At 52.9% G+C, this 25,358-nt stretch overlaps 1 protein-coding gene across 1 annotated transcript in view; it reads right to left on the reverse strand.

The window, feature by feature from the left end:
• LOC147087091 (nectin-4-like) overlaps positions 1–21,347 on the reverse strand; it is a 25,148-nt gene extending 3,801 nt beyond the window's left edge. The window contains exons 1-5 of the mRNA XM_085978042.1: positions 21,202–21,347; positions 16,442–16,593; positions 15,244–15,391; positions 9,169–9,277; positions 1,736–2,065 (exon numbers count right to left, since the gene is read on the reverse strand). Of these exons, the coding sequence (XP_085834168.1) occupies positions 1,736–2,065; positions 9,169–9,277; positions 15,244–15,391; positions 16,442–16,593; positions 21,202–21,347 (885 nt within the window). The remainder of the gene's footprint in view (positions 1–1,735; positions 2,066–9,168; positions 9,278–15,243; positions 15,392–16,441; positions 16,594–21,201) is intronic.
• Positions 21,348–25,358: the final 4,011 nt, after the last annotated feature.

A 25,358-nucleotide genomic window follows, 5' to 3' on the forward strand; every position in this document is an offset into this window, starting at 1 on the left:
CTTTACTCTGTATCTAACCCGTGCTGTACCTGCCCTGGGAGTGTTTGATGGGGCAGTGTAGAGGGAGCTTTACTCTGTATCTAGCCCCGTGCTGTACCTGCCCTGGGAGTGTTTGATGGGACAGTGTAGAGAGAGCTTTACTCTGTATCTAACCCGTGCTGTACCTGCCCTGGGAGTGTTTGATGGGACAGTGTAGAGGGAGCTTTACTTTGTATCTAACCCGTGCTGTACCTGTCCTGGGAGTGTTTGATGGGACAGTGTAGAGGGAGCTTTACTCTGTATCTAACCCGTGCTGTACCTGCCCTGGGAGTGTTTGATGGGACAGTGTGGAGGGAGCTTTACTCTGTATCTAACCCGTGCTGTACCTGTCCTGGGAGTGTTTCACGGGACAGTGTAGAGGGAGTTTTACTCTCTTTCTAACCCCGTGCCCTGGAAGTGTTTGACGGGACAGTGCAGAGGGAGCTTTACTCTGTATCTAACCCGTGCTGTACCTGCCCTGGGAGTGTTTGATGGGGACAGTGTAGAGGGAGCTTTACTCTGTATCTAACCCGTGCTGTAACTGCCCTGGGAGTGTTTGATGGGACAGTGTGGAGGTAGCTTTACTCTGTATCTAACCCCGTGCTGTAACTGCCCTGGGAGTGTTTGATGGGACAGTGTAGAGAGAGCTTTACTCTGTATCTAACCCCCTGCTGTACCTGCCCTGGGAGTGTTTGATGGGACAGTGTACAGGGAGCTTTACTCTGTATCTAACCCCGTGCTGTACCCGCCCTGGGAGTTTTTGAAGGGACAGTGTAGAGGGAGCTTTACTCTGTATCTAATCCCGTGCTGTACCTACCCTGGGAATGTTTGACGGGACAGTGTAGAGGGAGCTTTACTCTGTATCTAACCCGTGCTGTACCTGCCCTGGGAGTGTTTGATGGGACAGTGTAGAGGAAGCTTTACCCTGTATCTAACCCGTGCTGTTTCTGCCCTGGGAGTGTTTGATGGGACAGTGTAGAGGAAGCTTTACTCTGTATCTAACCCCGTGCTGTACCTGCCCTGGGAGTGTTTGATGGGACAGTGTACAGGGAGCTTTACTCTGTATCCAACCCGTGCTGTACCTGCCCTGCAAGTGTTTGATGGGACAGTGTAGAGGGAGCTTTACCCTGTATCTAACCCGTGCTGTTTCTGCCCTGGGAGTGTTTGATGGGACAGTGTAGAGGAAGCTTTACTCTGTATCTAACCCCGTGCTGTACCTGCCCTGGGAGTGTTTGATGGGACAGTGTAGAGGGAGCTTTACTCTGTATCTAACCCCGTGCTGTACCTGCCCTGGGAGTGTTTGATGGGGACAGTGTAGAGAGAGCTTTACTCTGTATCTAACCCGTGCTGTACCTGCCCTGGGAGTGTTTGATGGGACAGTGTAGAGGGAGCTTTACTCTGTATCTAACCCGTGCTGTACCTGCCCTGGGAGTGTTTGATGGGACAGTGTAGAGGGAGCTTTACTCTGTATCTAACCCCGTGCTGTACCTGCCCTGGGAGTGTTTGATGGGACAGTGTAGAGGGAGCTTTACTCTGTATCTAACCCGTGCTGTACCTGCCCTGGGAGTGTTTGATGGGACAGTGTAGAGGGAGCTTCACTCTGTATCTAACCCGTGCTGTTTCTGCCCTGGGAGTGTTTGATGGGACAGTGTAGAGGAAGCTTTACTCTGTATCTAACCCCGTGCGCTGGGGGTGTTTAACGGGACAGTGTGCTTACCTGTTCTGGAGTCACCGTCACGTCCCTGGCGCTGTCTCTGTGGTTCCCCAGGGGGATCACGGGGTGCAGCTGGCTCTCGCCTGGCCCTGTCACCCAGTCCCGCCCGCTGTAGCGCTGAATGCCAGTCAGGCTGCTCCTGTAGGTCCCGAACTGGTGGGCCGGCGAGGCCTGGCTCTCGCTCACTGTCGATCTCAGGCTGTAGCGATGGTTGCCGAGGGCCGGAGGCGGCTGAAACCCCTCTCCAGGAATCGCTAGCAGGTCCCGGGAGCTGCTCCTCTGCTGTAGCTGCTGTGCTGCTGGGGGCCCCTGCAACATGGGCTCCTGCTCCAACTGCCGGGACCCAAAACGGTAGAGGGGTTAAAATTGAGTCCCAGGTTTCAATCTGGGCCTGTGCTGAATTAGCTGATCACAGCCCTTTCCCGGTGTGGTACTAAGCCCCACACACACACACACACACACACACACACACACACACACACAGACTTAGGAAAGGGCCCAGGCTTCAATCTGGGCCTGTGCTGTATTAGCTGATCGCAGCTATTTCCCGTTGTGGTTCTGAGCCACAGACACTCACACATACACACAGACAGACCCTAAAAGTAAGCGGTGGGCTTATATTCGCTGGAGTTTAGAAGAATGAGAGGGGGATCTCATCGAAACTTATAAAATTCTAACAGGACTAGACAGACTAGATGCAGGAAGGATGTTCCCGATGGTCGGGGAGTCCAGAACCAGGGGTCACAGTCTAAGGATAAGGGGAAAGAAATCAGTATCTGTAGGGAAATGGTGTTAGGGAAATTGAAGGCCGATAAATCCCCAGGGCCTGATAATCTACATCCTAGGGTACTTAAGGAAGTGGCCCCAGAAATAGTAGATGCATTGCTGGTCATCTTCCAAAATTCGATAGACTCTGGAACAGTACCCATGGATTGGAAGATAGCTAATGTTACCCCACTGTTCAAAAAAGGAGGTAGAGAGAAAACGGGGAATTACAGACCGGTAAGCCTGACATCGGTAGTGGGGAAAATGCTAGAGTCCATTATAAAAGATGTAATAGCAGAGCACTTGGAAAACAGTGACAGGATCGGACAAAGTCAACATGGATTTACGAAAGGTAAATCGTGCTTGACTAATCTACTGGAATTTTTTGAGGATGTAACTGGTAGAATAGATAAGGGAGAACCAGTGGATGTGGTGTATTTGGACTTTCAGAAGGCTTTCGATAAGGTCCCGCATAAGAGATTAGCGTGTAAAGTTAAAGCACATGGGATTGGGGGCAAGGTACTGACTCGCATAGAGAACTGGTTGGCAGAAAGGAAGCAAAGAGTTGGAATAAACGGCTCTTTTTCCGAGTGGCAGGCAGTGACTAGTGGGGTAGCGCAGGGATTGGTCCTAGGACCCCAGCTATTCACAATATATATTAATGATCTAGACGAGGGAACTAGATGTAATATCTCCAAGTTTGCAGACGACACAAAGCTGGGTGGGCGTGTGTGCTGTGAGGAGGATGCAGAGAAACTCCAGGATGATTTGGACAGGTTGGGTGATTGTGCAGAAGCATGACAGATGCAATATAATGTGGCTAAATGCTAGGTTATCCACTTTGGTGGCAAAAACAGGAAGGCAGATTATTATCTGAACGGCAATAGATTGGGAGAAGGGGAAGTGCAACAAGACCTGGGTGTCCTTGTGCACCAGTCGCTGAAGGTAAGCATGCAGGTACAGCAGGCGGTTAAGAAGGCAAATGGTATGTTGGCCTTCATAGCGAGAGGGTTCGAGTACAGGAACAAGGATGTCTTGCTGCAGTTGTACAGGGCCTTGGTGAGACCCCACCTTGAGTATTGTGTGCAGTTTTGGTCGCCTTATCTGAGGAAGGATGTTCTTGCCATGGAGGGAGTGCAGCGAAGATTCACCAGGCTGATCCCTGGGATGGCAGGAATGACGTATGAGGAGAGATTGGGTCGATTGGGCTTATACTCACTGGAGTTTAGAAGAATGAGAGGGGATCTCATTGAAACTTATAAAATTCTGACAGGACTGGACAGACTAGATGCAGGAAGGATGTTCCCGATGGTCGGGGAGTCCAGAACCAGGGGTCACAGTCTAAGGATAAGGGGTAAGCCATTTAGGACATAGAAGCATAGAAACATAGAAGATAGGAGCAGGAGTAGGCCATTCGGCCCCTCGAGCCTGCTCCGCCATTCAATGAGATCATGGCTGATCATCCAAATTCAGTACCCGGTCCCTGCCTTCTCCCCATATCCCTTGATCCCTTTAGCCTTAAGAAATATATCCAACTCCTTCTTGAATATATTTAATGAAGTGGCCTCTACTGCCTTCTGTGGTAGAGAATTCCACAGGTTCACCACTCTCTGGGTGAAGAAATTCCTCCTCATTTCAGTCCTAAATGGCTTACCCCTTATCCTTAGACTATGACCCCTGGTTCTGGACTCCCCGGCCATCATAAACATCCTTCCTGCATCTAGTCTGTCCAGACCTGACAGAATTTTATAGGTCTCGATGAGATCCCCTCTCAATCTTCTAAACTCCAGTGAGAATAAGCCCAATCGACACAATCTCTCCTCATACGTCATTCCTGCCATCCCAGGTATCAGCCTGGTGAATCTTCGCTGCACTCCTTCCATGGCAAGAACGTCCTTCCACAGGTAAGGTGACCAAAAGTGCACACAATACTCAAGGTGTGGTCTCACCAAGGCCCTGTACAACTGTAGCAAGACATCCTTGTTCCTGTACTCGAACCCTCTCGCTACGAAGGCCAACATACCATTTGCCTTCTTAACCGCCTGCTGCACCTGCATGCTTACCTTCAGCGACTGGTGCACAAGGACACCCAGGTCTCGTTGCACTTCCCCTTCTCCCAATCTATTGCCATTCAAATAAAAATCTGCCTTCCTGTTTTTGCCACCAAAGTGGATAACCTCACATTTATCCACATTATAGTGCATTTGCCATGTTTCTGCCCAATCACCCAACCTGTCCAAATCATACTCGAGTTTCACGACATCCTCCTCACAGCTTACCCTCCCACCCAGCTTTGTGTCATCTGCAAATTTGGAGATATTACATCCAATTCCCTCGTCCAGATCATTAATATATATTGTGAACAGCTGGCAGAGCAGGCTCGAGGGGCCGAATGGCCGATTCCTGCTCCTATCTTCTATGTTTCTATGCTTCTATGAGAGACACCAGTCAGTGTACAGATATCTCCCTGCGAGAGAGGAACTGAGAGACACCAGTAAGTGTACAGATATCTCCCTGAGAGAGAGGGACTGAGACACCAGTCAGTGTACAGATATCTCCCTGAGAGAGAGGGACTGAGAGACACCAGTCAGTGTACAGATATCTCCCTGAGAGAGAGGGATTGAGAGACACCAGTCAGTGTACAGATATCTCCCTGAGAGAGAGGGGACTGAGAGACACCAGTCAGTGTACAGATATCTCCCTGAGAGAGAGGGACTGAGAGACACCAGTCAGTGTACAGATATCTCCCCGAGAGAGAGGGATTGAGAGACACCAGTCAGTGTACAGATATCTCCCTGAGAGAGAGGGACTGAGAGACACCAGTCAGTGTACAGATATCTCCCTGAGAGAGAGGGGACTGAGAGACACCAGTCAGTGTACAGATATCTCCCTGAGAGGGACTGAGAGACACCAGTCAGTGTACAGATATCTCCCTGAGAGAGAGGGACTGAGAGACACCAGTCACTGTACAGATATCTCCCTGAGAGAGAGGGACTGAGAGACACCAGTCAGTGTACAGATATCACCCTGAGAGAGAGGGACTGAGAAACACCAGTCAGTGTACAGATATCTCCCTGAGAGAGAGGGACTGAGAGACACCAGTCACTGTACAGATATCTCCCTGAGAGAGAGGGGACTGAGAGACACCAGTCAGTGTACTGATATCTCCCTGAGAGAGAGGGACTGAGAAACACCAGTCAGTGTACAGATATCTCCCTGAGGGAGAGGGACTGAGAGACACCAGTCAGTGTGCAGATATCTCCCTGAGAGAGAGAGGGACTGAGAGACACCAGTCAGTGTACAGATATCTCCCTGAGAGAGAGGGACTGAGAGACACCAGTCAGTGTACAGATATCTCCCTGAGAGAGAGAGGGACTGAGAGACACCAGTCAGTGTACAGATATCTCCCTGAGAGAGAGGGACTGAGAGACACCAGTCAGTGTACAGATATCTCCCTGAGATAGAGGGACTGGGAGACACCAGTCAGTGTACAGATATCTCCCTGAGAGAGAGGGACTGAGAGACACCAGTCAGTGTACAGATATCTCCCTGAGTGAGAGGGACTGAGAGACACCAGTCAGTGTACAGATATCTCCCTGAGGGAGAGAGAGGGACTGAGAGACACCCATCAGTGTACAGATATCTCCCTGAGAGAGAGGGACTGAGAGACACCAGTCAGTGTACAGATATCTCCCTGAGAGAGAGGGACTGAGAGACACCAGTCAGTGTACAGATATCTCCCTGAGTGAGAGGGACTGAGAGACACCAGTCAGTGTTCAGATATCTCCCTGAGAGAGAGGGACTGAGAGACACCAGTCAGTGTACAGATATCTCCCTGAGAGAGAGGGACTGAGAGACACCAGTCAGTGTACAGATATCTCCCTGAGAGAGAGGGACTGAGAGACACCAGTCAGTGTACAGATATCTCCCTGAGAGAGAGGGACTGAGAGACACCAGTCAGTGTACAGATATCTCCCTGAGAGAGAGGGACTGAGAGACACCAGTCAGTGTACAGATATCTCCCTGAGAGAGAGGGACTGAGAGACACCAGTCAGTGTACAGATATCTCCCTGAGAGAGAGGGACTGAGTGACACCAGTCAGTGTATGGATATCTCCCTGAGAGAGAGGGACTGAGAGACACCAGACAGTGTACAGATATCTCCCTGAGAGAGAGGGACTGAGAGACACCAGTCAGTGTACAGATATCTCCCTGACAGAGAGGGACTGAGACACACCAGTCAGTGTACAGATATCTCCCTGAGAGAGAGGGACTGAGAGACACCAGTCAGTGTACAGATATCTCCCTGAGAGAGAGGGACTGAGAGACACCAGTCAGTGTACAGATATCTCCCTGAGAGAGAGGGACTGAGAGACACCAGTCAGTGTACAGATATCTCCCTGAGAGAGAGGGACTGAGAGACACCAGTCAGTGTACAGATATCTCCCTGAGAGAGAGGGACTGAGAGACACCAGTCAGTGTACAGATATCTCCCTGAGAGAGAGGGACTGAAAGACACCAGTCAGTGTACAGATATCTCCCTGAGAGAGAGGGACTGAGAGACACCAGTCAGTGTGCAGATATCTCCCTGAGAGAGAGGGACTGAGAGACACCAGTCAGTGTACAGATATCTCCCTGAGAGAGAGAGGGACTGAGAGACACCAGTCAGTGTACAGATATCTCCCCGAGAGAGAGGGACTGAGAGACACCAGTCAGTGTACAGATATCTCCCCGAGAGAGAGGGACTGAGAGACACCAGTCAGTGTACAGATATCTCCCTGAGAGAGAGGGACTGAGAGACACCAGTCAGTGTACAGATATCTCCCTGAGAGAGAGAGGGACTGAGAGACACCAGTCAGTGTACAGATATCTCCCTGAGGGAGAGGGACTGAGAGACACCAGTCAGTGTACAGATATCTCCCTGAGAGAGAGGGACTGAGAGACACCAGTCAGTGTACAGATATCTCCCTGAGAGAGAGGGACTGAGAGACACCAATCAGTGTACAGATATCTCTGAGAGAGAGGGACTGAGAGACACCAGTCAGTGTACAGATATCTCTGAGAGAGAGGGACTGAGAGACACCAGTCAGTGTACAGATATCTCCCTGAGAGAGAGGGACTGAGAGACACCAGTCAGTGTACAGATATCTCCCTGAGAGAGAGGGACTGAGAGACACCAGTCAGTGTACAGATATCTCCCTGAGAGTGAGGGACTGAGAGACACCAGTCAGTGTACAGATATCTCCCCGAGAGAGAGGGACTGAGAGACACCAGTCAGTGTACAGATATCTCCCTGAGAGAGAGGGGACTGAGAGACACCAGTCAGTGTACAGATATCTCTCTGAGAGAGAGGGACTGAGACACCAGTCAGTGTACAGATATCTCCCCGAGAGAGTGGGACTGAGAGACACCAGTCAGTGTACAGATATCTCCCTGAGAGAGAGGGACTGAGACACCAGTCAGTGTACAGATATCTCCCCGAGAGAGTGGGACTGAGAGACACCAGTCAGTGTACAGATATCTCCCTGAGAGAGAGGGACTGAGAGACACCAGTCAGTGTACAGATATCTCCCCGAGAGAGAGGGACTGAGAGACACCAGTCAGTGTACAGATATCTCCCCGAGAGAGAGGGACTGAGAGACACCAGTCAGTGTACAGATATCTCCCTGAGAGAGAGGGACTGAGAGACACCAGTCAGTGTACAGATATCTCCCTGAGAGAGAGGGGACTGAGAGACACCAGTCAGTGTACAGATATCTCCCTGAGAGAGAGGGACTGAGGGACACCAGTCAGTGTACAGATATCTCCCTGAGGGAGAGGGACTGAGAGACACCAGTCAGTGTACAGATATCTCCCTGAGAGAGAGGGACTGAGAGACACCAGTCAGTGTACAGATATCTCCCTGAGAGAGAGGGACTGAGAGACACCAGTCAGTGTACAGATATCTCCCTGAGAGAGAGAGGGACTGAGAGACACCAGTCAGTGTACAGATATCTCCCTGAGAGAGAGGGACTGAGAGACACCAGTCAGTGTACAGATATCTCCCTGAGAGAGAGGGACTGAGAGACACCAGTCAGTGTACAGATATCTCCCTGAGAGAGAGGGACTGAGAGACACCAGTCAGTGTACAGATATCTCCCTGAGAGAGAGAGAGGGACTGAGAGACACCAGTCAGTGTACAGATATATTTCTTAAGGCTAAAGGGATCAAGGGATATGGGGAGAAAGCAGGGACCGGGTACTGAATTTGGATGATCAGCAATGATCGCATTGAATGGCGGAGCAGGCTCGAGGGGCCGCATGGCCGACTCCTGCCGCTATTGCTTATGTTACGTTCTCAAAATTGAGGCCCAGGCTCCAATCCGGGCCCGTGCTGTGTTAGCTGGTGATTCCAGCCCTTTGCCCCGGTGTGGTCCTGAGCCCCACATACACAGACCGTTTGCTCCTCACGGTTCGAAAACCGAGTCTGATTGCTTGGGATAAATTACAGGCGGGGGAAGGGGGAGGAGGAATGCGAGTGAGGAGTGGGGGGGGGCGGTGGGGGCAAGTTTGGAATCCATCCCCACCCCTCGCCCCCCGCAAGACGCTTTTGTTAACCCCAGCTTGCCCTCACCGCTCCCCTCCCCCTCCTCCGCCCCGTCCAGATCCGTGCGGCGGCGGCCCTTTAACTCACGTCGTTGTCGTGGCTACCTCCTCCGTCGTGAAGCCTGGCGTCCACGGAAGCGGACATGGAGTTGCAGCGCCGGATGGAGGGCTGCCGTGACATGGTGGAGATCTCTTCCCTGCCAAAAGACATCAGCGTCAGAACGAGTCCTGTATCGGGCGCCAACTGCGAAAGAACGACTCCCTTACTCTCCCACCTTCACTGCTGCCACTCTCCCTCACTGCGACTCCCACCCTCCCTCTCTCCGACTCCCACCCTCCCTCTCTCCGACTCCCACCCGCCCTCTCTCCGACTCCCACCCTCCCTCTCTCCGACTCCCACCCTCCCTCTCTCCGACTCCCACCCTCCCTCTCTCCTCCTCCCACCCTCCCTCTCTCCGACCCCCACTCTCCCTCACTCCGACTCCCACCCTCCCTCTCTCCGACTCCCAGCCTCCCTCTCTCCGACTCCCACCCTCCCTCTCTCCGACTCCCACCCTCCCTCTCTCCGACTCCCACCCTCCCTCTCTCCGACTCCCACCCTCCCTCACTCCGACTCCCACCCTCCCTCTCTCCTCCTCCCACCCTCCCTCTCTCCGACCCCCACTCTCCCTCACTCCGACTCCCACCCTCCCTCTCTCCGACTCCCACCCTCCTTCTCTCCGACTCCCACCCTCCCTCTCTCCGACTCCCACCCTCCCTCTCTCCGACTCCCACCCTCCTTCTCTCTGACTCCCACCCTCCCTCTCTCCGACTCCCACCCTCCCTCTCTCCTCCTCCCACCCTCCCTCTCTCCGACCCCCACTCTCCCTCACTCCGACTCCCACCCTCCCTCTCTCCGACTCCCACCCTCCCTCTCTCCGACTCCCACTCTCCCTCACTCCGACTCCCACCCTCCCTCACTCCGACTCCCACTCTCCCTCTCTCCGACTCCCACCCTCCCTCACTCCGACTCCCACCCTCCCTCTCTCTCTCCGACCCCCACTCTCCCTCACTCCTCCTCCCACCCTCCCTCTCTCCGACTCCCACTCTCCCTCACTCCGACTCCCACCCTCCCTCACTCCGACTCCCACCCTCCCTCTCTCCGACTCCCACCCTCCCTCTCTCCGACTCCCACCCTCCCTCTCTCCGACTCCCACCCTCCCTCTCTCCGACTCCCACCCTCCCTCTCTCCGACTCCCACCCTCCCTCTCTCCGACTCCCACCCTCCCTCTCTCCGACTCCCACCCTCCCTCTCTCCGACTCCCACCCTCCCTCTCTCCGACTCCCACCCTCCCTCTCTCCGACTCCCACCCTCCCTCTCTCCGACTCCCACCCTCCCTCTCTCCGACTCCCACCCTCCCTCTCTCCGACTCCCACCCTCCCTCTCTCCGACTCCCACCCTCCCTCTCTCCGACTCCCACCCTCCCTCTCTCCGACTCCCACCCTCCCTCTCTCCGAGTCCCACTCTCCCTCTCAGTGGGTCTCTCTCTCGCCTCTGAGTCAGAAGGTCGTGGGTCGAAGTCCCACTCCAGAGACTTGAGCACAAAAATCTAGGCTGACACTCCCAGTGCACTACTGAAGGAATGCCGCACTGTCGGAGGGGCAGTACTGAGGGAGCGCCGCACTGTCGGAGGGGCAGTACTGAGGGAGTGCCGCACTGTCGGAGGGGCAGTGCTGAGGGAGCTCCGCACTGTCGGAGGGCCAGTACTGAGAGAGCGCCGCACTGTCGGAGGGGCAGTACTGAGGGAGTGCCGCGCTGTCGGAGGGCAGTACTGAGAGAGCGCCGCACTGTCGGAGAGGCAGTACTGAGGGAGCGCCGCACTGTCGGAGGGGCAGTACTGAGGGAGCGCTGCACTGTCGGAGGGGCAGTACTGAGGGAGTGCCGCACTGTCGGAGGGGCCGTACTGAGGGAGCGCCGCACTGTCGGAGGGGCCGTACTGAGGGAGCGCCGCACTGTCGGAGGGGCAGTACTGAGGGAGCGCCGCACTGTCGGAGGGGCAGTGCTGAGGGAGCTCCGCACTGTCGGAGGGCCAGTACTGAGAGAGCGCCGCACTGTCGGAGGGGCAGTACTGAGGGAGTGCCGCACTGTCGGAGGGGCAGTACTGAGGGAGCTCCGCACTGTCGGAGGGGCAGTACTGAGGGAGCGCCGCGCTGTCGGAGGGCAGTACTGAGAGAGCGCCGCACTGTCGGAGGGGCAGTACTGAGGGAGTGCCGCACTGTCGGAGGGACAGTACTGAGGGAGCGCCGCACTGTCGGAGGGACAGTACTGAGGGAGTGCCGCACTGTCGGAGGGGCAGTACTGAGGGAGCGCCGCACTGTCGGAGGGGCAGTACTGAGGGAGCGCCGCACTGTCGGAGGGGCAGTACTGAGGGAGCGCCGCACTGTCGGAGGGGCAGTACTGAGGGAGCGCCGCACTGTCGGAGGGGCAGTACTGAGGGAGCGCCGCACTGTCAGAGGGGCAGTACTGAGGGAGCGCTGCACTGTCGGAGGGGCAGTACTGAGGGAGCGCCGCACTGTCGGAGGGGCAGTACTGAGGGAGCGCCGCACTGTCGGAGGGCAGTACTGAGAGAGCGCCGCACTGTCGGAGGGGCAGTACTGAGGGAGTGCCGCACTGTCGGAGGGACAGTACTGAGGGAGCGCCGCACTGTCGGAGGGTCAGTACTGAGGGAGCGCCGCACTGTCGGAGTGGCAGTACTGAGGGAGCGCGCACTGTCGGAGGGGCAGTACTGTGGGAGCACCACACTGTCGGAGGAGCAGTACTGAGGGAGTGCCGCACTGTCGGAGGGGCAGTACTGAGGGAGCGCCGCACTGTCGGAGGGACAGTACTGAGGGAGTGCCGCACTGTCGGAGGGGCAGTACTGAGGGAGCGCCGCACTGTCGGAGGGACAGTACTGAGGGAGCGCCGCACTGTCGGAGGGGCAGTACTGAGGGAGCGCCGCACTGTCGGGGGGACAGTACTGAGGGAGCGCCGCACTGTCGGAGGGACAGTACTGAGGGAGCGCCGCACTGTCGGAGGGGCAGTACTGAGGGAGTGCCACACTGTCAGATGTGCCTTCTTTCAGATGGAACACTAAACCAAGGCCCCATCTGCTCTCTCAGGTAGATGTAAAAGATCCGATGGCTCTATTTCGAAGAAGAGCAGGGTGAGCTATCCCCGGTGTCCTGGGGCCAATAGTTAACCATCAACCGACATCACTAAATCAGATAATCTGGTCATTATCACATTGCTGTTTGTGGGAGCTCCCTGTGCGCAAATTGGCTTGCGCATCTCCGACATTACAACAGTGACCACACTTCAAAAAGTACTTCATTGGCTGTAAAGCGCATTGGGACATCCGGTGGTCGTGCAAGGCGCTATATGACTGCAATCCTTTCTTTTTCCCACTCTCCCGCTCCACTCAATTCAAATACAAACATTCCGCGCGACAGAGAATCGTAGAATCACACAGCACAGGAAGATTCGGCCTGATATCGCGCCAGTGCCGGCTCCTTGAACGAGCTCTTCAATTAGCCCCACACCCGCGCTCTTTCCCCACAGCCCCGTGAACGTAGAAACATCGAAGATAGGAGCAGGAGTCGGCCATTCGGCCCCTCGAGCCTGCCCCGCCATTCACTGAGATCGCGGCTGATCATCCAAATTCAGTACCCTGTCCCTGCCTTCTCCCCATATCCCTTGATCCCTTTCGCCTTAAGAAATATATCCAACTCCTTCTTGAATATATTTAATGAATTGGCCTCTACTGCCTTCTGTGGTAGAGAATTCCACACGTTCACCACTCTCTGGGTGAAGAAATTCCTCCTCATCTCTGTCCTAAATGGCTTACCCCTTATCCTTAGACTGTGACCCCTGGTTCGGGACTCCCCCGCTGGGTCGCTCTACGATGGCCGGCACGGACACAATAGGCCGAATGCCCGCCAGTAAATTTCAATGATTCTATGTATGTTCCAATGTAGGTCATCGAGTTACACAGCGCAGAAAGAGGCCCTTCGGCCCGTCGTGTCCGCGCCGGCCATCAAGCCCTGTCTATTCTAATCCCAATTTCCAGCACTTGGTCCGTAGCCTTGTATTCTATGGCGTTTCAAGTGCTCTTTATCTAAATGCTTCTTGAATGTTGTGAGGGTTCCTGCCTCGACCACCCTTTCAGCCAGTGAATTCCAGATTCCAACCACCCTCTGGGTGAAAAAGCTTTCCTCAAATCCCCTCGAAACCTCCTGCCCCTTACCTTGAAACTATGCCCCCTGGTTATTGACCCCTCTACTAAGGGGAAAAGTTCCTTTCTATCTACCCTATCTATGCCCCTCATAACTTTGTACACTTCAATCAGAACATAAGAACATAAGAAGTAGGAGCAGGAGTAGGCCATACGGCCCCTCGGACCTGCTCCGCCATTCAATAGGATCATGGCTGATCTGAACCTAGACTCACGTCCACTTCCCTGCCCTCTCCCCGTAACCCCTAATTCCCTTATCAGCTAGGAAACTGTCTAGCTCCATTTTAAATTTATTTAATGTTGCAGCTTCCACAGCTCTCTGGGGTAGCAAATTCCATAGATTTACTACCCTCTGAGTGAAGAAGTTTCTCCTCATCTCAGTTTTGAAAGGGCAGCCCCTTATTCTTAGATTATGGCCCCTAGTTCTAGTCTCACCCATCAGTGGAAACATCCTCACCGCATCCACCCGATCAAGCCCCCTCGCAATCTTATATGTTTCGATAAGATCGCCTCTCATTCTTCTGAACTCCAATGAGTAGAGGCCCAACCTACTCAACCTTTCCTCATATGTCAACCCCCTCATCTCCGGAATCAACCGAGTGAACCTTCTCTGAACCGCCTCGAGAGCAAGTATATCTTTTCTTAAATATGGAAACCAAAACTGTACGCAGTATTCCAGGTGTGGCCTCACCAATACCCTGTATAACTGCAGCAAGACTTCCCTGTTTTTATACTCCATCCCCCTTCCAATAAAAGCCAAGATTCCATTGGCCTTCCTGATCACCTGCTGCACCTGCATACTAACCTTCTGTGTTTCATGCACCAGGACCCCCAGATCCCTTTGTACTGTCGCACTTTGCAGTTTCTCTCCATTTGGATAATAACTTGCTCTTTGATTTTTTTCTGCCAAAGTGCATAACCTCACACTTTCCAACATTATATTCCATCTGCCAAATTTCTGCCCACTCACTTAGCCTGTCTATGTCCTTTTGCAGGTTTTTTATGTCCTCCTCACTCACTGCTTTCCCTCCCATCTTTGTATCGTCGGCAAACTTGGATACGTTGCACTCGGTCCCTTCCTCCAAATCGTTAATATAGATTGTAAAGAGTTGGGGTCCCAGCACTGACCCCTGCGGAGCATCACTAGTTACTGATTGCCAGCCCGAGAACGAACCATTTATCCCAACTCTTTGTTTTCTGTTAGATAGCCAATCTTCCACCCATGCCAGTATATTACCCCCAATCCCGTGATTTTTTATCTTCATCAGTAATCTTTTGTGTGGAACCCTGTCAAATGCCTTTTGGAAGTCTAAATACACTACATCCACTGGTTCCCCTTTATCCACCCTGTATGTTACATCCTCAAAGAATTCGAGCAAATTTGTCAAACATGACTTCCCCTTCGTAAAACCATGCTGACTCTGACCTATTAAATTATGTTTATCCAAATGCTCTGTTACTGTATCCTTAATAATGGACTCCAACATTTTGCCAACCACAGATGTTAGGCTAACTGGTCTATAGTTTCCAGCTTTTTGTCTACTTCCCTTCTTAAATTAGGGTGTTACATTAGCAGTTTTCCAATCTGCCGGGACCTTTCCTGAGTACCCCCGTCAACCTTCTCTGCTCCAAGGAAAACAACCCCAGCCTGTCCAGTCTCTCTTCATAGCTGAAGCGCTCCAGCCCAGGTAACATCCTGGTGAATCTCCTCTGCACCCTCTCCAAAGCAATCACATCCTTCCTATAGTGTGGCGACCAGAACTGCACACAGTATTCCAGCTGTGGCCTAACTAGCGTTTTGTACAGCTCCATCATAACCTCCCTCCTCTTATATTCTATGCCTCGGCTAATGAGCTCTGTGTGATCCGCTGATCCTCTGCCCCTAAGGCAGGGCAATGGAACGAGGTGCTTACAGCTTGAAGACCATCTCCTCGGTCTTCTTCCGATGGTAACGATTCACGGCGATCACGGAAACGACTAGGATGATCAGCAGCACCAGACCCACCGCGCCAATGGCCACGAAGGCCATGGACAGCATGTTTACACCGGACGTCTGAGTATCTGGAGGAGAGAGAACCATGCATGGACACAGCACGGGGTTAGATACATAGCAAAGCTCCCTCTACACTGTCCCATCAAACACTCCCAGGGCAGGTACAGCACGGGGTTAGATACAGAGTAAAGCTCCCTCTACACTGTCCCATCAAACACTCCCAGGGCAGATACAGCACGGAGTTAGATACAGAGTAAAGCTCCCTCTACACTGTCCCATCAAACACTCCCCGGGCAGGTACAGCACGGGTTAGATACTGAGTAAAGCTCCCTCTACACTGTCCCATCAAACTCTCCCAGGGCAGGTACAGCACGGGTTAGATACAGAGTAAAGCTCCCTCTACACTGTCCCATCAAACACTCCCAGGGCAGGTACAGCATAGGGTTAGATACAGAGTAAAGCTCCCTCTACACTGTCCCATCAAACACTCCCAGGGCAGGTACAGCACGGGTTAGATACAGAGTAAAGCTCCCTCTACACTGTCCCATCAAACACTCCCAGGGCAGGTACAGCACAGGTTAGATACAGAGTAAAGCTCCCTCTATACTGTCCCATCAAACACTCCCAGGGCAGGTACAGCACGGGTTAGATACAGAGTAAAGCTCCCTCTACACTGTCCCATCAAACACTCCCAGGGCAGGTACAGCACGGGGTTAGATACAGAGTAAAGCTCCCTCTACACTGTCCCATCAAACACTCCCAGGGCAGGTACAGCACGGGTTAGATGCAGAGTAAAGCTCCCTCTACACTGTCCCATCAAACACTCCCAGGGCAGGTACAGCACGGATTAGATGCAGAGTAAAGCTCCCTCTACACTGTCCCATCAAACACTCCCAGGGCAGGGAGAGCACTGGTGTTAGATACAGAGTAAAGCTCCCTCTACACTGTCCCATCAAACACTCCCAGGGCAGGTACAGCACGGGGTTAGATACAGAGTAAAGCTCCCTCTACACTGTCCCATCAAACACTCCCAGGGCAGGGAGAGCACTGGTGTTAGATACTGGACTTCACCCCCGGTCCCAGAGAGTGAAAGGTTAGATGAAGAGGTCGGAACTCACCAGTTATTTGGATCTCAATCTGTCCACTCCTGCTCCCAATCGTATTGGTAGCTACACAGATATAGGTCCCCGAATCTTCCGCTGTCAGGGGACGGCTGAATGTCAGTATCTTCCCCTGTGTAATAGTGTTATTCGGCAGTGTACCATCCAATCTGGGGACACATCAACGAGACAGCACAGTGAAAATCGCACCACTTTCCAAACCCAACGCCCTACATTCACTCTCACTGTACACAATCCCAATGGACCCAAACCCCCTTCCCATTCACTCCCACTGTACACAATCCCAATGGACCCAAACCCCTTCCCATTCACTCCCCCTGTACACAATCCCAATGGACCCAAACCCCTTCCCATTCACTCCCAGTGTACACAATCCCAATGGACCTAAACCCCTTCCCATTCACTCCCACTGTACACAATCCCAATGGAACCAATCCCCTTCCCATTCACTCCCACTGTACACAATCCCAATGGACCCAAACCCCTTCCCATTCATTCCCACTGTACACAATCCCAGTGGACCAAACCCCTTCCCATTCACTCCCACTGGACACAATCCCAATGGACCAAAACCCTTCCCATTCACTCCCACTGTACACAATCCCACTGGACTCAAACCCCTTCCCATTCACTCCCACTCTACAGAATCCCGCTGGACCCAAACCCCTTCCCATTCACTCCCACTGTACACAATCCCAATGGCCCCAAACCCCTTCCCATTCACTCCCACTGTACACAATCCCAATGGACCCAAACCCCTTCCCATTCACTCCCACTGTACACAATCCCAATGGACCCAACCCCTTCCCATTCACTCCCACTGTACACAATCCCAATGGACCCAAACCCCTTCCCATTCACTCCCACTGTACACAATCCCAATGGACCCAAACCCCTTCCCATTCACTCCCACTGTACACAATCCCAATGGCCCCAAACCCCTTCCCATTCACTCCCACTGTACACAATCCCAATGGACCCAAACCCCTTCCCATTCACTCCCACTGTACACAATCCCAATGGACCCAACCCCTTCCCATTCACTCCCACTGTAGACAATCCCAATGGACCCAAACCCCTTCCCATTCACTCCCACTGTACACAATCCCAATGGACCCAAACCCCTTCCCATTCACTCCCACTGTACACAATCCCACTGGACTCAAACCCCTTCCCATTCACTCCCACTCTACAGAATCCCGCTGGACCCCAACCCCTTCCCATTCACTCCCACTGTACACAATCCCAATGGCCCCAAACCCCTTCCCATTCACTCCCACTGTACACAATCCCAATGGACCCAAACCCCTTCCCATTCACTCCCACTGTACACAATCCCAATGGACCCAACCCCTTCCCATTCACTCCCACTGTAGACAATCCCAATGGACCCAAACCCCTTCCCATTCACTCCCACTGTACACAATCCCAATGGGACCAAACCCCTTCCCATTCACTCCCACTGTACACAGTCCCAATGGACCCAAACCCCTTCCCATTCACTCCCACTGTACACAATCCCAATGGACACAAACCCCTTCCCATTCACTCCCACTGTACACAATCCCAATGGACCCAAAACCCTTCCCATTCACTCCCACTGTACACAGTCCCAATGGACCCAAACCCCTTCCCATTCACTCCCACTGTACACAATCCCAATGGACCCAAACCCCTTCCCATTCACTCCCCCTGTACACAATCCCAATGGACCCAAACCCCTTCCCATACACTCCCAGTGTACACAATCCCAATGGACCTAAACCCCTTCCCATTCACTCCCACTGTACCCAATCCCAATGGACCCAAACCCCTTCCCATTCACTCCCACTGTACATAATCCCAATGGAACCAATCCCCTTCCCATTCACTCCCACTGTACACAATCCCAATGGACCAAACCCCTTCCCATTCACTCCCACTGTACATAATCCCAATGGACCCAAACCCCTTCCCATTCACTCCCACTGTACACAATCCCAATGGACCCAAACCCCTTCCCATTCACTCCCACTGTACACAATCCCAATGGACCCAAACCCCTTCCCATTCACTCCCACTGTACACAATCCCAATGGACCCAAACCCCTTCCCATTCACTCCCACTGTACCCAATCCCAATGGACCCAAACCCCTTCCCATTCACTCCCACTGTACACAATCCCAATGGACCCAAACCCCTTCCCATTCACTCCCACTGTACACAAACCCAATGGACCCAAACCCCTTTCCCGTTCACTCCCACTGTACACAATCACAATGGACCCAAACCCCTTCCCATTCACTCCCACTGTACACAATCCCAATGGACCCAAACCACATCCCATTCACTCCCACTGTACACAATCCCAATGGACCCAAACCCCTTCCCATTCACTCCCACTGTACACAATCCCAATGGACCCAAACCCCTTCCCATTCACTCCCACTGTACACAATCCCAATGGACCCAAACCCCTTCCCATTCATTCCCACTGTACCCAATCCCAATGGACCCAAACCCCTTCCCATTCACTCCCAGTGTACACAATCCCAATGGACCCAAACCCCTTCCCATTCACTCCCACTGTACACAATCCCAATGGACCCAAACCCCTTCCCATTCACTCCCACTGTACACAAACCCAATGGACCCAAACCCCTTCCCATTCACTCCCACTGTACACAATCCCAATGGACCCAAACCCCTTCCCATTCACTCCCACTGTACACAATCCCAATGGACCCAAACCCCTTCCCATTCATTCCCACTGTACACAATCCCAATGGACCCAAACCCCTTCCCATTCACTCCCACTGTACACAATCCCAATGGACCCAAACCCCTTCCCATTCACTCCCACTGTACACAATCCCAATGGACCCAAACCCCTTCCCATTCACTCCCACTGTACACAATCCCAATGGACCCAAACCCCTTCCCATTCACTCCCAGTGTACACAATCCCAATGGACCCAAACCCTTCCCATTCAATCCCAATGTTCACAATCCCAATTGGACCAAACCCCTTCCCATTCACTCCCACTGGACACAATCCCAATGGACCAAAACCCTTCCCATTCACTCCCACTGTACACAATCCCAATGGACCCAAACCCCTTCCCATTCACTCCCACTGTACACAATCCCACTGGACCCAAACCCCTTCCCATTCACTCCCACTCTACAGAATCCCACTGGACCCAAACCCCTTCCCATTCACTCCCACTGTACACAATCCCAATGGCCCCAAACCCCTTCCCATTCACTCCCACTGTACACAATCCCAATGGACCCAAACCCCTTCCCATTCACTCCCACTGTACACAATCCCAATGGACCCAAACCCCTTCCCATTCACTCCCACTGTACACAATCCCAATGGACCCAAACCCCTTCCCATTCACTCCCACTGTACACAATCCCAATGGACCCAAACCCCTTCCCATTCACTCCCACTGTTCACAATCCCAATGGACCCAAACCCCTTCCCATTCACTCTCACTGTACACAATCCCAATGGACCCAAATTCCTTCCCATTCACTCCCACTGCGCACAATCCCAATGGACCCAAACCCCTTCCCATTCACTCCCACTGTACACAATCCCAATGGACCCAAACCCCTTCCCATTCACTCCCACTGTACACAATCCCAATGGACCCAAACCCCTTCCCATTCACTCCCACTGTACACAATCCCAATGGACCCAAACCCCTTCCCATTCACTCCCACTGTACACAATCCCAATGGACCCAAACCCCTTCCCATTCACTCCCACTGTACACAATCCCAATGGACCCAAACCCCTTCCCATTCACTCCCACTGTTCACAATCCCAATGGACCCAAACCCCTTCCCATTCACTCTCACTGTACACAATCCCAATGGACCCAAATTCCTTCCCATTCACTCCCACAGCGCACAATCCCAATGGACCCAAACCCCTTCCCATTCACTCCCACTGTACACAATTCCAATGGACCCAAACCCCTTCCCATTCACTCCCACTGTACGCAATCCCAATGGACCCAAACCCCTTCCCATTCACTCCCACTGTACACAATCCCAATGGACCCAAACCCCTTCCCATTCACTCCCACTGTACACAATCCCAATGGGCCCAAACCCCTTCCCATTCACTCCCACTGTACACAATCCCAATGGACCCAAACCCCTTCCCATTCACTCCCACTGTACACAATCCCAATGGACCCAAACCCCTTCCCATTCACTCCCACTGTACACAATCCCAATGGACCCAAACCCCTTCCCATTCACTCCCACTGTACACAATCCCAATGGACCCAAACCCCTTCCCATTCACTCCCACTGTACACAATCCCAATGGACCCAAACCCCTTCCCATTCACTCCCACTGTACACAATCCCAATGGACCCAAACCCCTTCCCATTCACTCCCACTGTACACAATCCCAATGGACCCAAACCCCTTCCCATTCACTCCCACTGTACACAATCCCAATGGACCCAAACCCCTTCCCATTCACTCCCACTGTACACAGTCCCAATGGACCCAAACCCCTTCCCATTCACTCCCACTGTACACAATCCCAATGGACCCAAACCCCTTCCCATTCACTCCCACTGGACACAATCCCAATGGACCCAAACCCCTTCCCATTCACCCCCACTGTACACAATCCCAATGGACCCAAACCCCTTCCCATTCACTCCCACTGTACACAATCCCAATCGGAGGACCAATGATGGGGTGAGGTTGGTGTGATTCCCAGTCTCCCTCACGGACACTCACCTCCTCCAATCAAAGTTACTAGCGGGAGGATTCCCATTCTCTTCGCACAGCAGTTCGGCCTTCTCCGTGTCCACATTATAGTTCTGCCAGGATCTCCTGATGGAGACTTCTGGAACATCTGCGGAAACAAAGATTTGGAGTTGCATCGAATATCGGGGAAGGATGCAGGAACGCTGGAGGAAGTATCTGGGACCAACGCTACATTGTCCCATCAAACACTCCCAGGGCAGGTACAGCACGGGGTTAGATACAGAGTAAAGCTCCCTCTACACTGTCCCATCAAACACTCCCAGGGCAGGTACAGCACGGGGTTAGATACAGAGTAAAGCTCCCTCTACACTGTCCCATCAAACACTCCCAGGGCAGGTACAGCACGGGGTTAGATACAGAGTAAAGCTCCCTCTACACTGTCCCATCAAACACTCCCAGGGCAGGTACAGCACGGGTTAGATACAGAGTAAAGCTCCCACTACACTGTCCCATCAAACACTCCCAGGGCAGGTACAGCACGGGGTTAGATACAGAGTAAAGCTCCCTCTACACTGTCCCATCAAACACACCCAGGGCAGGTACAGCACGGAGTTAGATACAGAGTAAAGCTCCCTCTACACTGTCCCATCAAACACTCCCAGGGCAGGTACAGCACGGGGTTAGATACAGAGTAAAGCTCTCTCTACACTGTCCCATCAAACACTCCCAGGACAGGTACAGCACGGGGTTAGATACAGAGTAAAGCTCCCTCTACACTGTCCCATCAAACACTCCCAGGGCAGGTACAGCACGGGGTTAGATACAGAGTAAAGCTCCCTCTACACTGTCCCATCAAACACTCCCAGGGCAGGTACAGCACGGGTTAGATACAGAGTAAAGCTCCCTCTGCACTGTCCCATCACACACTCCCAGGGCAGGTACAGCACGGGTTAGATACAGAGTAAAGCTCCCTCTGCACTGTCCCATCAAACACTCCCAGGACAGGTACAGCACGGGGTTAGATACAGAGTAAATCTCCCTCTACACTGTCCCATCAAACACTCCCAGGGCAGGTACAGCACGGGTTAGATACAGAGTAAAGCTCCCTCTACGCTGTCCCATCAAACACTCCCAGGGCAGGTACAGCATGGGGTCAGATACAGAGTAAAGCTCCATCTACAGTTTCCCATCAAACACTCCCAGGGCAGGTACAGCATGGGGTTAGATACAGAGTAAAGCTCCCTCTACACTGTCCCATCAAACACTCCCAGGGCAGGTACAGCATGGGTTAGATACAGAGTAAAGCTCCCTCTACACTGTCCCATCAAACACTCCCAGGACAGGTACAGCACAGGGTTAGATACAGAGTAAAGCTCCCTCTGCACTGTCCCATCAAACACTCCCAGGGCAGGTACAGCACGGGGTTAGATACAGAGTAAAGCTCCCTCTACACTGTCCCCATCAAACACTCCCAGGGCAGGTACAGCACGGGGTTAGATACAGAGTAAAGCTCCCTCTGCACTGTCCCATCAAACACTCCCAGGGCAGGGACAGCATGGGATTAGATACAGAGTAAAGCTCCCTCTACACTGTCCCCATCAAACACTCCCAGGGCAGGTACAGCACGGGGTTAGATACAGAGTAAAGCTCTCTCTACACTGTCCCATCAAACACTCCCAGGGCAGGTACAGCACGAGTTAGATACAGAGTAAAGCGCCCTCTACACTGTCCCATCAAACACTCCCAGGGCAGGTACAGCACGGGGTTAGATACAGAGTAAAGCTCCCTCTACACTGTCCCATCAAACACTCCCAGGGCAGGTGCAGCACGGGTTAGATACATAGTAATGCTCCCTCTACACTGTCCAATCAAACACTCCCAGGGCAGGTACAGCACGGGGTTAGATACAGAGTAAAGCTCCCTCGACACTGTTCCATCAAACACTCCCAGGGCAGGTACAGCACGGGTTAGATACAGAGTAATGCACCCTCTACATTGTCCCATCAAACACTCCCAGGGCAGGTCCAGCACGGGGTTAGATACAGAGTAAAGCTCCCTCTATACTGTCCCATCAAACACTCCCAGGGCAGATGCAGCACGGGTTAGATAAAGAGTAAAGCTCCCTCTACACTGTCCCATCAAACACTCCCAGGGCAGGTACAGCACAGGGTTAGAGACAGAGTAAAGCTCCCTCTACACTGTCCCATCAAACACTCCCAGGGCAGGTACAGCACGGGTTAGATACAGAGTAATACTCCCTCTGCACTGTCTCATCAAACACTCCCAGGGCATGGACAGCACGGGTTAGATACAGAGTAAAGCTCCCTCTACACTGTCTCATCAAACACTCCCAGGGCAGGTACAGCACGGGGTTAGATACAGAGTAAAGCTTCCTCTACACTGTCCCATCAAATACTCCCAGGGCAGGAACAGCATGGGGTTAGATACAGAGTAAAGGTCCCTCTACACTGTCTCATCAAACACTCCCAGGGCATGGACAGCAAGGGGTTAGATACAGAGTAAAGCTCCCTCTACACTGTCCCATCAAACACTCCCAGGGCAGGTACAGCACAGGGTTAGAGACAGAGTAAAGCTCCCTCTACACTGTCCCATCAAACACTCCCAGGGCAGGTACAGCACGGGTTAGATACAGAGTAATACTCCCTCTGCACTGTCTCATCAAACACTCCCAGGGCATGGACAGCACGGGTTAGATACAGAGTAAAGCTCCCTCTACACTGTCCCATCAAACACTCCCAGGGCAGGTACAGCACGGGGTTAGATACAGAGTAAAGCTCCCTCTACACTGTCCCATCAAACACTCCCAGGGCAGGTACAGCACGGGTTAGATACAGAGTAAAGCTCCCTCTGCACTGTCCCATCAAACACTCCCAGGGCAGGTACAGCACGGGTTAGATACAGAGTAAAGCTCCCTCTGCACTGTCCCTTCAAACACTCCCAGGGCAGGTACAGCACGGGGTTAGATACAGAGTAAATCTCCCTCTACACTGTCCCATCAAACACTCCCAGGGCAGGTACAGCACGGGTTAGATACAGAGTAAAGCTCCCTCTACACTGTCCCATCAAACACTCCCAGGGCAGGTACAGCATGGGGTCAGATACAGAGTAAAGCTCCATCTACAGTTTCCCATCAAACACTCCCAGGGCAGGTACAGCATGGGGTTAGATACAGAGTAAAGCTCCCTCTACACTGTCCCATCAAACACTCCCAGGGCAGGTACAGCACAGGGTTAGATACAGAGTAAAGCTCCCTCTGCACTGTCCCATCAAACACTCCCAGGGCAGGTACAGCACGGGGTTAGATACAGAGTAAAGCTCCCTCTACACTGTCCCCATCAAACACTCCCAGGGCAGGTACAGCACGGGGTTAGATACAGAGTAAAGCTCCCTCTGCACTGTCCCATCAAACACTCCCAGGGCAGGGACAGCATGGGATTAGATACAGAGTAAAGCTCCCTCTACACTGTCCCCATCAAACACTCCCAGGGCAGGTACAGCACGGGGTTAGATACAGAGTAAAGCTCTCTCTACACTGTCCCATCAAACACTCCCAGGGCAGGTACAGCACGAGTTAGATACAGAGTAAAGCGCCCTCTACACTGTCCCATCAAACACTCCCAGGGCAGGTACAGCACGGGGTTAGATACAGAGTAAAGCTCCCTCTACACTGTCCCATCAAACACTCCCAGGGCAGGTGCAGCACGGGTTAGATACATAGTAATGCTCCCTCTACACTGTCCAATCAAACACTCCCAGGGCAGGTACAGCACGGGGTTAGATACAGAGTAAAGCTCCCTCGACACTGTTCCATCAAACACTCCCAGGGCAGGTACAGCACGGGTTAGATACAGAGTAAAGCTCCCTCTACATTGTCCCATCAAACACTCCCAGGGCAGGTCCAGCACGGGGTTAGATACAGAGTAAAGCTCCCTCTATACTGTCCCATCAAACACTCCCAGGGCAGATGCAGCACGGGTTAGATAAAGAGTAAAGCTCCCTCTACACTGTCCCATCAAACACTCCCAGGGCAGGTACAGCACAGGGTTAGAGACAGAGTAAAGCTCCCTCTACACTGTCCCATCAAACACTCCCAGGGCAGGTACAGCACGGGTTAGATACAGAGTAATACTCCCTCTGCACTGTCTCATCAAACACTCCCAGGGCAT

Source organism: Somniosus microcephalus, unplaced genomic scaffold (genome assembly GCF_052327205.1).
Source record: "Somniosus microcephalus isolate GS21.2 unplaced genomic scaffold, FLI_Smic_1.0 unresolved_chr6, whole genome shotgun sequence".
NCBI classification, from domain to species: Eukaryota; Metazoa; Chordata; class Chondrichthyes; order Squaliformes; family Somniosidae; genus Somniosus; species Somniosus microcephalus.